Source organism: Scyliorhinus torazame, chromosome 21 (assembly GCF_047496885.1).
Source record: "Scyliorhinus torazame isolate Kashiwa2021f chromosome 21, sScyTor2.1, whole genome shotgun sequence".
Lineage (NCBI taxonomy): Eukaryota > Metazoa > Chordata > Chondrichthyes > Carcharhiniformes > Scyliorhinidae > Scyliorhinus > Scyliorhinus torazame.
The window spans coordinates 67,214,666-67,228,719 of record NC_092727.1 but is presented as its reverse complement, the minus strand read 5'-3'; the positions used below and the strand labels follow the sequence as shown (position 1 = coordinate 67,228,719).

The 14,054-nt window shown below is 44.6% G+C and overlaps 1 protein-coding gene across 4 annotated transcripts in view; it reads left to right on the top strand.

Annotated features, from left to right (window-relative positions):
* The window catches only part of LOC140398331 (STE20-related kinase adapter protein alpha-like), a 117,812-nt gene that overhangs the window by 21,858 nt on the left and 81,900 nt on the right, over positions 1-14,054 (top strand). For all 4 annotated transcript variants that reach the window (XM_072486907.1, XM_072486906.1, XM_072486904.1 and 1 more), the window contains exons 2-3: positions 24-79; positions 7,659-7,716. In XM_072486907.1, coding sequence (XP_072343008.1) covers positions 68-79; positions 7,659-7,716 — 70 coding nt within the window. In that variant the 5' untranslated portion in view covers positions 24-67. The remainder of the gene's footprint in view (positions 1-23; positions 80-7,658; positions 7,717-14,054) is intronic.

The following is a 14,054-nucleotide window of genomic DNA, read 5'->3' as shown; positions in this document are numbered from 1 at the left end:
ATTGGTGCTCTTATTCATACTAGATCTCTTCATGGCAGTGCCTGTTTGGTGACACACCAGCTTTTCCATGTCATTTTTGGTAAGCCCCATTTTATTTCTATATATGCATTGATGTAAATTGTGAAGTACTAGCTGTTTTATTCGCTTGAGCTCTGAGATAATTAAGGACTGATTGGTTTATGGAAAAATGTGAGCTAGTTGACAGATTTGAGTGCAGGATGAGTTAGTTTTGACATCGAGTCTGTAAGTGAGTTTGTATGAAGCACAGAGTCATAGTTTTACAGAATGAAAACAGGCCCTTCGGCCCAATTTGTCCATGCCGCCCAGTTTTTAACCACTAACATATTGCCCGCATATGGCCCATAACCCTCTGTACCCATCTTTCCCATATAACTGTCAAAATGCTTTTTGACAGACAAAAAGTAGTAGCCTCTACTACTGCCTCTGGCAGCTTGTTCCAGACACACACCACCTTCTGTGTGAAACAATTGCCCCTCTGGACCCTTGTGTATCTCTCTCCTCTTACCTTAAACCTATGCCCTCTAGTTTTAGACTCCCCTACCTTTGGGAAAAGATGTTGACTGTCTTTAGTTTTTAGTGAGTTTTTGTTTTTGCTGTGTACAAAGAACAATACAGCACAGGAACAGGCCCTTCGGCCCTCCCAAGCCCGTACCGGTCAGATACCAACCTTTGCCAAAACCCTCAGCATTTCCTTGTGCTGTATCCCTCTACACACATCCTATCCATGTGTTTGTCAAGATGCCTTTTCAACGCCGATAATGTATCTGCTTCCACAATCTCCCCTGGCAATGTGTTCCAGGCACTCTCCACCCTCTGCATAAAAAACCTGCCTCGCACATCTCCTCTAAACTTTACCCCACGGACCATAACCCTATGCCCCCTGGTGACTGACCCCTACACCCTGGGAAAGAGTGCCTGCCCATCCACTCTATCCATGCCACTCATAATCTTGTAGACCTCTATCAGGTCACCCCTCAACCTCCATCTTTCTAATGAAAACAGTCCAAGTCTACTCAGTCTCTCCACATCGCTGACACCCTCCAGACCAGGCAACATCCTGGTAAGCCTCCCCTGCACCCTCTCCAAAACCTCAACATCCTGTGCAGTTGCAGCTTTTAAAATGAAATGATGCAAAATAAATTATTGTTTCTAGATTCCACAGCTTAGGGTTAACACTGCTTCGTAGAAGTTAAAAATCCCTCTGCTGTTTAGCCCAGGACTAGAAGTCTCCCTCTTGCATCTCGTGGAAAACCTTGCTCCAAGCACCTGTTCGACTACATCATTGTCGGAGCGAGGGACATCTAGGACGTGCATATTACCTGTGCCGTAAGGAGAGCCAATGACTGCTGTGCGGACCACTGGCTAATCCACTCTGGTCAACATCAATGTAGCCCTAACTCAGCAACAACATGGGACAGAATGCAGCAGGAAAATCAACGCTGAGGAAAAGATCCCGATCAGAGGGCCCTATTCAGCCAGCGCCAAACTGCCAATCTGATAACTCCTGGTGACCCAGAGATGCAATGCCCACTGTATCAAGAGATGCTTGGTCATTCAACCAGGAAATGCCAAGACTGGTTCAATAAGAATGACATGGGGTTGATAAGCAGCAAGCACAAGGCTTTTCTGAAACTTTTTAAATAATCTTTATTGTCATAAGTAGACTGCAATGAAGTTACTTTGAAAAGCCCCTAGTCGCCACATTCCGGCACCTATTTGGGTACACTGAGGGAGAATTCAGAATACCCAAATTACCTAATAGTACGTCTTTCGGGACTTGCGGGTGGAAACTGGAGCACCCGGAGGAAATGCAGACACGGGGAGAACGTGCAGACTCAGCACAGACAGTGACCCAAGCTGGGAATCGAACCTTTGACCCTGGTGCTGTGAAGCCATAGTGCTAACCACTTGTGCTACCGTGAACCTCAAGCAACAACCAAACTCTAGCAAGAAAGCAGATGGCTGATGTCAAGCAAAAACGCATGACCTAAACAACAGATGGTGGATGGTGAAAGAGCGGGTGATCCAGCAGTTAGCCGGCAACAATAATGCACAAACTTTCTTCAGCGCAGTCAAGACCACCAACTGCCCAAGCACCCAAGGCCCCACACCACTGCTATTGAAGAATGCAGCGGTGCTCATCAAGAACAGAGGTGGCCAGTAACCGCTGAAAGGAGCACTTTGAAGACCTCCTTAACAGAGACTGTCTTAAAAGCGAGTATCCTCTGCTCCATTCCACAGCATGCTACCCGCCACCATCTCGGCACAACCCAATCCCAACCAGGTAGAAAAGGAAGAGGCCATTCAACAACTGAATCACAAAACATTAAGAACCGATGGAATCCCTGTGGATGGAAAAGCACTATTAACATGGATACATCATCTCATTTCCCTTATCTGGAAGGAGGGGGACATGCCAGGCGATCTCAAACACTGTAATTGTGACCATCTTCAGCAAAGGTGACAAATCCAACTGCAGAGGAATTTCCCATGCAGTCGACCACAGATAAGGTAATTGCAAGAGTCCTTCTCCCTGTGACTGCAGATCTTCTTCCAGAGTCACATTGCGGATTCTGCCCATTAAGCGGCACAATGGACATGATCTTCACTGTGCGGCTACTGCAAGAGAAATGCAGTGAACCAACCCTCGGACATGACCTTCTTTGATCTAAGGGATGATGGAGCGTCCTCCTCCATTTAGGCCGCACCTAAAAGTTTGTCACCAGCCGTTGCCTGCTCCACAATGATATACAAGCAATCATAGAACATACAACGTTACAGGCCCTTCGGCCCTCGATGTTGTGCCGACCTGTGAAACCACTCTAAAGCCCATCTACACTATTCCCTTATAGTCCATATGTCTATCCAATGACCATTTGAATGCCCTTCGTGTTGGCGAGTCCACTACTGTTGCAGGCAGGGCATTACACGCCCTTACTACTCTCTGAGTAAAGAACCTACCTCTGACATCTGTCCTATATCTATCTCCCCTCAATTTAAAGCTATGAGTCATCCTGAACAACAGATTAACCACAGACCCAATTGACCTTCAGATTGGGGTCAAGCAAGGCTGTGTCATCGCACCAGTGCTCGTTTCGATCTCCTTGCTGCAATGCTCCATTTCACCCCTCAGCAAGATCCCCGCTGGAGTGGAGCCAAACTACAGAACAAACAGGAACCTCTTGAGCCTCTGCTAGCAGGGCAGACTCAAGGTCATCCCACCCTCTGTCATTGAACTAGAGTATACAGATGATGCTTACATTTGCAAACACCTTGAGGTCGAATTCCAAGCCATCGAGAACACCTTCATTGGGGCATACAAGTGCATGGGCCTTGCACTAAACATCCATAAGACAAAGGTCTTCGACTAAACTGCTTCCGCCGCACAGCACTCTTCCCTGGTCTCAAAATCCACAGCAAGGACTTGGACTTCTTTCCATTATCTTGGGAGCCTACTGTCAGCAAGGCACACAGTGATGAGATTCAACACTGCTGTGAGATTCAACACTGCTTTCAGTGTGCCAGCACAGCCTTCAGTCCCCTGAGGAAGAGCGCGTTTGAAGACCAGGACCTCTGACCAGGCGCCAAGCTCATGGTCTACAGAGCAGTAATGATATCAGCCCTACTGTACGCCTCAGATGTGGACTATGTACAGCAAGTACCTCAAAACCCTGGAGAAGTACCACCAGCACTGCCTCTGCAAGATCCTGCCTATCTATTGGTAGGATAGGCACACCAACATCAGTGTTCTCGCTCAGGCCAACATTTGAAGCATTGATCACACCCAATCAGCTCCCCTGGGTGGACCACATCTTCTACACGCCTGACACAAGATCCCCGAATCAAGCGCTCTACTCGTAGCTTCGACGTGGCAAACAAACCCTCGGAGGGCAGAGGAAACGTTTCAGAGACACTCTCAAAATCTTCCATAAAAAAGTACAACATCATTCCCACTGACATCTGGATTCCTTTACCCAAGACTGCCCAAAGTTGGGGGGGGAGGGCGAGAATCTGGGAAGGGGATGCACACATTGAGTTTCATCACCGAGAACAAGTTAAAGCCAAGTGTCGCCTCCCCCAACCCATGACAGAGACTCTAGGTCACGCATGAGACTCCTCACTCAGCTGAGCACTCCATTTTTACCGTGGAAGTAGATCATCCTTGACTCTCGGGGACTGCCTAAGATGACACCGTCTCCCTCCTACACCATTGCAGCATTTTCTCTGTTTCACACCAGTTGTTTTGTAGCTGGAGCCCAGATTGTGCTGAATAGGGACATTTTTTTGTCCTTTTTGGCTTGTGTTTACTCGTCAGGAGCTGACAGCCGGAAGAAAGAAACACTTTGGGTCAAATCCAAATAGAACTGATGAACTGATAGAACTGGGTCTGATGCCCAGTGTACATTATTTGAGACCTACATTAGGGTCAAAGCCACTACTCCTACAGGAATTGTTAGTCCGCCTCCTTCCTTCGATGGTTCACTGACACCCGAGTAAACATGTTGCTGTACAGAGCAAATTTTATCCCAATGCAACATAATTGATCAATGTATACTGTGGACAAGGATTTGGTTTTCGTATCTTTCTCCGGCTCTGCAAATAACTGTTGAAAAATGTGCTCCAGTTACAACCCTTAGTTGCCTGCATCGATAATATATGGCACAGATAAGACTTACTGATTTATTTGTTTCAGAATCCTTTCAGCCTACTTACATGAAATATTGGAGTTATTTACTTCAATGATACTGAAACAAGATTTCATGTCCTCAGATCAGTAGAGTGGTTTTATGAAGAGTTAATGGACCCTTCTAACCATGTTTAATGCACAAGCCGCTTAAGTTGTACTTGAATCACTCCTGGTTGCTGTTATCTCAGCTGCTGATTCCCTTGCTGAAACATTTCTTCGAGATACCGTAGATACTCGTGTAAAAGTTCACCCCATGTTTTCTGGTCTAAAAACCCATGCATTTTTACAAACCCTGTGGAAAAAGTCGATCCTACAATTTAAGGGATCAGAAGCTAAAAATTTCAGATCCAAAATATAATCTCTACAATCAAATCAAAAACACCAATTCATTCCAAAGGTTACTTGCTATATTCCATCCAGCTCCTACTTGTCAGTGAAGGCAGGAAGAATGTAGGTCAGACAGAACTATTCATTGTTCTATCATTCAGACTCACTCTGGACAAATGCTTTCTTTATTTACTACAACCATTACCACCCCCTATGCCCTTTGGTCCATGCCATCTTTGTCATTTAATCTCTCCTGCCCTCTACCGTATTCCAGACTTTCTATTTTGCTTTGCCTTCCCCTCCTTGCAATGCATAAAACTCACCACATTTCTATCTTCAGATAGAATCCTATTTGACTAAAGACATTAACTCTGTTTCTCTCCCCACAGATGCTAACAGACCTGAGTATTTTCTGGAATTCATTTTTATTTCAGATTTCTAGCATCCGCGGTATTTTGCTTTTATCATGGAATCATTAGAATCCCTACAATGCAGAAGAAGGTCATTTGGCCCATCGAGGTCTGGACCGGCCCTCTGAAAGAATACCTTAACCATGCCCCCACCCTATCCATGCAACCTAATAACCCAACGTAACCTGCAAATGCCTGGACACTAATGTGCAATTTGCATGGCCAATCCACCTAACTTGCACATTTTTGGAGGAACCCGGAGAGCCCGGAAGAAACCCATGCAGATATGGGGTGAATGTGCAAACTCCATACAGGCTGTCACCCAAGGCAGGAATCGAACCCGGGTCTCTGGTGCTATGAGGCAACACTGTGCCACCGTTCTATTTCGAATGTAGATTGATTTTAATTATTTGGATTGGATTGGATTGGATTGGATGTGTATCGAGGTACAATGAAAAGTGTTTTTCTGCGAGCAGCTCAACAGATCATTAAGTACATGGGAGGAAATGTTGGGGAGAGAAACTAACCGATTGGGGCAGACTAATAAACAGCGCACTTGGATACAGGGATCAACTTCCAGAGCAAACTTTAAATAAAGAAAGCACAACAGCGCCTATACTTCCTCAGGAAACTAAGGAAATTCGGCATGTCCACATTGACTCTTACCAACTTTTACAGATGCACCATAGAAAGCATCCTATCGGGCTGCATCACAGCCTGGTATGGCAACTGCTCGGCCCAGGAACGCAAGAAACTTCAGAGAGTCGTGAACTCAGCCCAGTCCATCTCACGAACCTGCCTCCCAGCCATTGACTCCATCTACACCTCCCGCTGCCTGGGGAAAGCGGGCAGTATAATCAAAGATCCCTCCCACCCGGCTTACTCACTCTTCCAACTTCTTCCATCGGGCAGGAGATACAGAAGTCTGAGAACACGCACGAACGGACTCAAAAACAGCTTCTTCCCCACTGTTACCAGACTCCTAAATGACCCTCTTATGGACTGACATCATTTACACTACGCCCCTGTATGCTTCATCCGATGCCAGTGCTTATGTAGTTACATTGTATACCTTGTGTTGCCCTATTATGTATTTTCTTTTCTTCCCTTTTCTTCTCATGTACTTAATGATCTGTTGAGCTGCTCGCAGAAAAATACTTTTCACTGTACCTCGGTACACGTGACAATAAACAAATCCAATCCAATCCACTCCAGTCATGTATCCTTGATCTTCACCCACTATTGCCCTGGGAAGTGGAGAAACCCCCCCCCCCTCCCCAAGTACCCTGTGGATTCTTTTGCGGAGCCATCATTGGTGTGTATCAGTTGAAACTAAGCCCCTCAAACATTACCCATATAAAAGTCGACCTCTTAACTTTTTGGCTAAAACATTGGTCTCCAATTCCAAGAGTATTCATGGTAATACACAGATATATGGAGCAGAAGATAAGCCAGACAACCTCTGATACCTCAAAGCTATCTCTCCTGAACAGCCTGGATTGGATTCGATTTGTTTATTGTCACATGTACCGAGGTACAGTGAAAAGTGTTTTTCTGCGAGCAGCTCAACAGATCATTAAGTACATGGGAAGAAAAGAAAATACATAATAGGGCAACACAAGGTATACAATGTAACTATATAAGCACCGGCATGAGATGAAGCATACAGGGTGTAGTGTTAATGAGGTCAGTCCATAAAAGGGTCATTTAGGAGTCTGGTAACAGCGGGGAAGAAGCTGTTTTTGAGTCTGTTCGTGTTCTCAGACTTCTGTATCTCCTGCCCGATGGAAGAAGTATGGAATAGCCTGTTGCTCTGGGATGCAATGGAGTCTAATTGTTAGCATTTGTATCTCAAACATTTGTGTAGTTGACCCTTGGACGATGTTCAAAATCCATAGTGGCTATTGGGTAAAGCACTGGATGATAAATTGTGCCATGGGCTCATATGCCTGCAAGTCTCCATAAGAAGAGGAACCAGGGGAGACATTTGGAGGAGGAGATTTGAAACTGCTACTTTGCAATAAAATCTGAAGCTACATAGTGCAGACTGGAGAGAACAGTGAATTAGAATCTGGAAGTTGCTTACCGGCTTCTGATCTTGCTTGGAATTTCCTGCATTGTTTTGAAGCCTTGTAAAGGTAGCAGAAGTGTTTTATACTAATTGTGATTTCTCACCTTTTGTTTCTTCTACTTGTTGGAATTGCGTGATCTAGAGGTGGGTGTCTGAAAAGCTGAGCGTGGAGAGCCTGCAGGATGTGGGACTGTTTGGCGGTAAGTTAGTTTTGAACCATTTTGCACCATTGCAGCTAGAGATTAACTGATAAATAACTACGGTGAGATGGTCATTCATCAGGGAGCAATGGCAATGCCTTTGAGCCCCTTTTGCACTCTTTATACCTATTTCTCCTCGTTCCTATACTTGATGTCAATGTGCCATGGACCACCTCTCCCCAAGAGTTGGGATATGTGGAGGCAGGCGGATGAGCTAGTAGTTCCTGTATTGGGCATTCTAAAAATAGCTCTCGACTAGCTCAGACTAACATGGTGGAATGGGTGTTTGTTTCCAGTTTGATATCCTACGTTTGAAGATATTGCCATATATTCTTAAGCTCAAATGTATGTAGTGTATATTCAACCACAATCTGTAATCTCATGGCCCACTTTACCCCTCACTCTACCATCAAACCAGGTGAGCAAACTTTGGTTCAAGGAAGAGTGCAGGAGAGTAGACCAGAAGCAGCACCAGGCATATCTAAGAATGAGGTACAAACCTGGTGAAGCTACCACAGTGGGCTACATGCGTGACAAACAGTGGAAGCATGCCTTAGACAGCAAACTGATCCTACAATGAACAGATCAAATCAAAGCTCTCCAGTCCTGCCATATCAATGATGGTGGACAATAAAAAAACGAACTAAACAACAAACATACCAAGTAATGGGGGAGCCCAGCACATCAATGCGAAAGACCAGATTGAAGCATTTGCAACCATCTTCAGTCAGACGTACAAGAAGATGATCCATCTCTGCCTCCTAATGAGGTGCCCAGCATCACAGATACCAGACTTCATTCAATTTGATGCACTGTACATCGTATCCATTGCCTTCAGTCAATTCTTGATGCAACAATGGCCATGGGTACTGACAACATCCCAGGAAGTAGTACTGAAGCCTTATACTCCTGAACTAGCCAAACCCCGGCAAGAGTTCATTACAACTACAATACTGGCAACTATCTGCCATGTACTTAATGATCTTCTCATGTACTTAATGATCTGTTGAGCTGCTCGCAGAAAAATACTTTTCACTGTACCTCGGTACACGTGACAATAACCAAATCCAATCCAATGTGAGAAATTACCCAGATGTCCGGCAAATAAAGCACAACAAATCTCATCCTGTCAACTGTAGCCGTTAGTCTACCCCGATCGTCAGCAAAGTGATGGGAGAGGTCGATGACGGTGCTCGGGCGAAGAGCACTTGGTCAGCAATAACCTGTTTTCAGATGTTTAGTTTAACAGCTTGGCTTCTGACCGCATTACAAGAGAAGTGAATTCTAGAGGTGATCCGAGTGTCATTACCCTTGAAATCGATGCATCATTTCAGTGTGTGGCATCAAAGAGCACTGCAAAATTCAAGTCCATGGACTTCGTGGACCTAGCACAAACTGAGGTGGTTTTGGTTTTTAACGGTTATCATCTCAGTCTCGAGAGATGGCTGCAGCAAGTGTCCTCGGCTTAACCATCTTTAGCTGCTTCATCAATTGTCGATTGTCAGCGACTTTCGGTCAGTTAGGATTCTGGACCAGACCCCAATTTTTGTTAGGATACCAGATGAGAAACCCCAAATAATTTTTCTATTTGTAAAGCCGAGGAAAGGATGCAGTGATGACTCTGACCAAATAGGTATCTTTTATGTTGAAACAAACTTTAATTTAAACACCAGATTTAACCACATTAACATCAAAGAAATAACTTTACAATTAAGTTAAACCATTCTTCAAAGGAAAAGCTTTAACTCACTATCTACACCTGCTGCTTTATATATTCCAACCAAGCAACCCAATACAGTTCAAAATCTACATAACTAGTTAGTAATCAGGGTTACTTGCTGTTCTCTGAGTAGAACTTTGAGGGAGACCCTTTTGGGAACAACCTGAAAACCCTTCTGCCTTGTCAGACTCTAATCCTATAACCAACCTGCAAAACCATGGGCAGAGCTGGCTCCTCCCTTTAATTATATCATCTGAATCCTACTAAGATACCCCATGACCTGCATCCCTCATTATCTACAACCGAGGGAACCTCCAGAAACATAAACAATATTCCGTTAGCCATCTCTTTGTGAACAAGTAAATGGTTAAAATCAATGATTACCTCACCTAACGACTCGTTAATCACAGCTATGCTGTCTGTATGTATTTTAAACCAGGGTTTTAACAACATTACTACAACAAAATATACAATATATAAAAAGTTCCTACATTCATCACAGATCTAGAAGGTCAGAAGTGGGGAATGTTCACAATGTTCAGAACCATTTCAGATACTGAAGCAGTTGTGTCCATTGCAGCCAGACCTGGACAACATTCTGTCTTGGGCTGATAAGTGGCAAGTAATATTTGTGCCAGACACTAACCATCTCCTACAGGAGAGAATCTAACCACCACCCCTTGACATTCAATGGCATTATCATTGCTCAATCCTTCACTATCAACACCATGGAGGTCACCATTTAACAGATACGATACTGGACTAATGTTTATATACTGTAACTATAAGAGTCTGTCAGACACTGGAAATTCTGCAGCATGTTACCAAACACCTGACTCCTCAAAGTCTGTCTGCTATTGACCAGGCACAAGTGTGATGGAATGTTCTCCACTTGCCAAGATGAGTGCAGCTCCAACATATTCCAGGGCAAAGCAAGCTGTTTGACTTGGCACCCTAGCCACCACCATAAACATTCAGTCACTCCCTCCGCCACTGACGTACAGTGACAGCTGTGTACAAACTACCAGATGCACAGCAACAACTATCCAAGGCTCTATCTACAGCATCTTCCAAACCCACAACCATTACCATCTAGAAGGACAAGGGCACCACCTGGAAGTTCCCCTCTAAGTTACACCACCCTGACTTTGAAATATATCGTCATTCCTTCACTGTCACTGGGCCAAAAACCTGGAACTCCCTTCCTTGCAGCACTGTGGGTGCTACAACACATGGACTGCAATGGTTAAAGAAGGTAGTTCACCACCACCTTCTGAAGGGAGATGAGAATTATAGAATTTACAGTGCCGAAGGAGGCCATTCGGCCCATCGAGTCTGCACTGGCTCTTTGAAAGAGCACCCTACCCAAGCCCACACCTCCACCCTATCCCAATAACCCACTAACCCCACCCAACACTAAGGGCAATTTTGGACACTTAAGGGCAATTTAGCATGCCTAATCCACCTAACCTGCACGTCTTTGGACTGTGGGAGGAAACCGGAGCACCCGGAGGAAACCCACACACACTGGGAGAACGTGCAGATTCCGCACAGACAGTGACCCAAGCTGGGAATCGAACCTGGGACCCTGGAGCTATGAAGCAATTGTGCGAACCACCATGCTACCGTGCTGCCCAAAGGCTAACTACCATGCTACCAGGCTGGCCAAGCCAACGTTGCCCAGATCCCATGAACAAAGAACAATATAACACAGGAACAGGCCCTTCAGCCTTGCAAGCCTGTACCAGTCATGTTACCACCCTTGGCCAAAACCCTCAGCACTTCCTAGTGCCGTATCCCTCTATATCCATCCTATCCATGTATTTGTCGAGATGCCTTTTGAACGCCAAAAACCTGCTGCTAATATTGTTACGACCCCCGGACTAGTGCATGGTCAATTCCAGACCCACTTGACCCGGAGCCACAACACAATTGAAGTTAACACACAATTCTTAGAAAAGCACCCAAAGTCTTTGGGCCTTGGCTGCCCAATAACTACAGTCACCAGGTTTGTAAATTTAAACATAATTAATTTTGTTAAAAATGATAACTATAATTAAATATGCAGCAAATACAACTGGTTAACTATCTAATTCCCAGCTCCTCACCTCTTCCCCCACCTTCCACCCGCAACTTTTCCCCACCCTCTAAGATATATACGCACAACAAACAAACCGAGGGGGAAAAAGGGGTGTAAAAATTAGTGAAAAGTATAAAAGCTTATTTTAGATGGTTGACTTCTAGCACACCTTCTGTCAATCAAGGCTTTCAGTTTGATGTTTCTGCTTTCAGTCTGTAATAGTTTTCACTGTAGATTCATCCAGATTCTCTGTACAGCTATGCAGCTATTCTGGAGAAAGCGAGAGGGAGCAGTTCCCTCCCGCTGAGCGTCTAGGACCCGACTGTCCTTTCCTTGATTCTCTGAAAGTCTCCACATGGCTAGGATCCAATCACCGCCTGTCAAACAGCAGAATACGGCCTTTTGGCCAATTCATTGGTCACCAGCCAACCAATCTCCCACTGATCTCTCGGGTGCTAAAAAGTCAGTTCAGTTCTGCTGTCCAAAAGCTCGTACAGTCAAGTATTGTGTAACGTTTGAGTTCCTCACTTCCTGTACTTGAGTTTAAGACATGTGTCCATTAAACATCCATGGATCAAAATGATAACAGCAAACATAAGGAAAGGGGAAATAAGGGAATCAACAGGAACACCGAACATACAGTGCAGAAGGAGGCCATTCGGCCCATCGAGTCTGCACCGACCCACTTAAGCCCTCACTTCCACCCTATCCCTGTAACCCTTCCAAACCTTTTTGGTCACTAAGAGCAATTTGTCATGGCCAATCCACCTAACCTGCACGTCTTTGGACTGTGTGAGGAAACAGGAGCACCCGGAGGAAACCCACGCACACACTGGGAGAATGTGCAGACTCCGCACAGACAGTGACCCAGCGGGGAATCGAACCTGGGACCCTGGCGCTGTGAAGCCGCAGTGCTATCCACTTGTGCTACCGTGCTGCACACACAGTCTCTAAGGTATTGTAAGGAAGGACCCTTACAATATATACATGAGTAACCTTGTATGATATCACCACACCATGAACAACCCTGAACTTTTGTGGTTATTGCTTATCTCTTCTGAATTTCTTTGCTATTCATTCCTCTCTGTCACACACTTGCCAGAATCTGTATTTGCAATCCTTTGATCAGCAAAGCTGATGTTTCCAGATTTTTATGAACCAGGGTCAAGAAAGCGAGTAGCAGAGTGAGAAATATCTTGCCTTGTTAGCTGTGTACCACTGAGAATCCTGTTGTAAAACCAGCAACTGCTGGAAATATGCTGCCAGATGATCAACATCTGGATGAGGAAAGACAAATTAGTTTGGGTGTAAACCTTTGGAAGGATCACTTTTCAGTGATTGATCTCTATGTTTCCAACATTTCCTGTCTTTATTCCAGTTTATTTTCAAAATTATGTGTTTTTGATTGGGAGTCTGTAGATTTGTTTGTGACATGGAATTGTTGGAAATTTCACAATACTTTGAGCTGCCTGTCTGCCTCAATATCAATTGGGATTGACGAGCTGAATGAAACACTAATCATGGGTCTCCCCGACAGGACATGACTGAGAATGGTTGTCCCTACTCCATGTGAGTTCAGAAACAGCTTTAATAATCCTTAAGAAAGATTTACTGCACTTTGTCCTTCGGTGCGTGAAGAAAAATGACACTTTGTCCCTCGTTGCGTGAAGAAAAATGACAATGTGTTTTGTTAATTGAATGTTTAGCTCCCCAGGCATCAGCAGCTCCTCATCACCTTGCCCAAATCTAAGCCTGGCCAGTCAGCCTGCACCGGCTATTCTCTCATGCAACTATCACAGCCAAACCTAAACCTGTCCTCACCTGACTCACTTTTCAGCAGGGATCGCTGGATAGTGATTGAGAATAGTAACCCTGGCTGATGTTTCTCTCTTGACTCCAGAGTCCCTGAGGCTGGCATACCACACACCAATTTGAATGGAGGGAGGGTGAGATCCAGGTCAATACCTCTTCCACTCAGTAGTTAACTGGGGAATAAGTAAATGGCAGATTTTTCTCTCCTACAATGCTGCTGCTGTGTGGAGTAGTACCATTCTAGTCCTGTTCCAGAAAATCCATACTTTGTGTACAGACATGGCAATGTATTCGATTGCAATCCCTTGGAGGAATTCTTGTAGGTTACAGCGTAATACAAAATGTGAACATTTTCTTCAGTTTAACTAAATTTCTAATCTTCACCCAAGACTCTGATAATTCCAACTAATCATAGACATTCTGGTGCAGGTGTCTGACCCATAACACCAGTACAGTTTTGGATTGTCTTTGCCTAATCCCAGGTTGCTTTTCTATCCTTGCCCCAGCTAACATTGTTCTTTTAAATTTTCTCTTTAAATTATACGCAGTTGAGAAAATTTAATGCTGAAAAATATGAAGGCAGGAAGATGAAGTGAGGCAGTCTGTGCAATTTTAAAGAGATGCTGAAAAAGAGAGATCTGATATAATTACACATATATCTTGGGGCAAGTTGAGAAGGCTGTTTTTGCAGCATATGGAATTTTTGCCTTTGTTATTAGAGGAAGA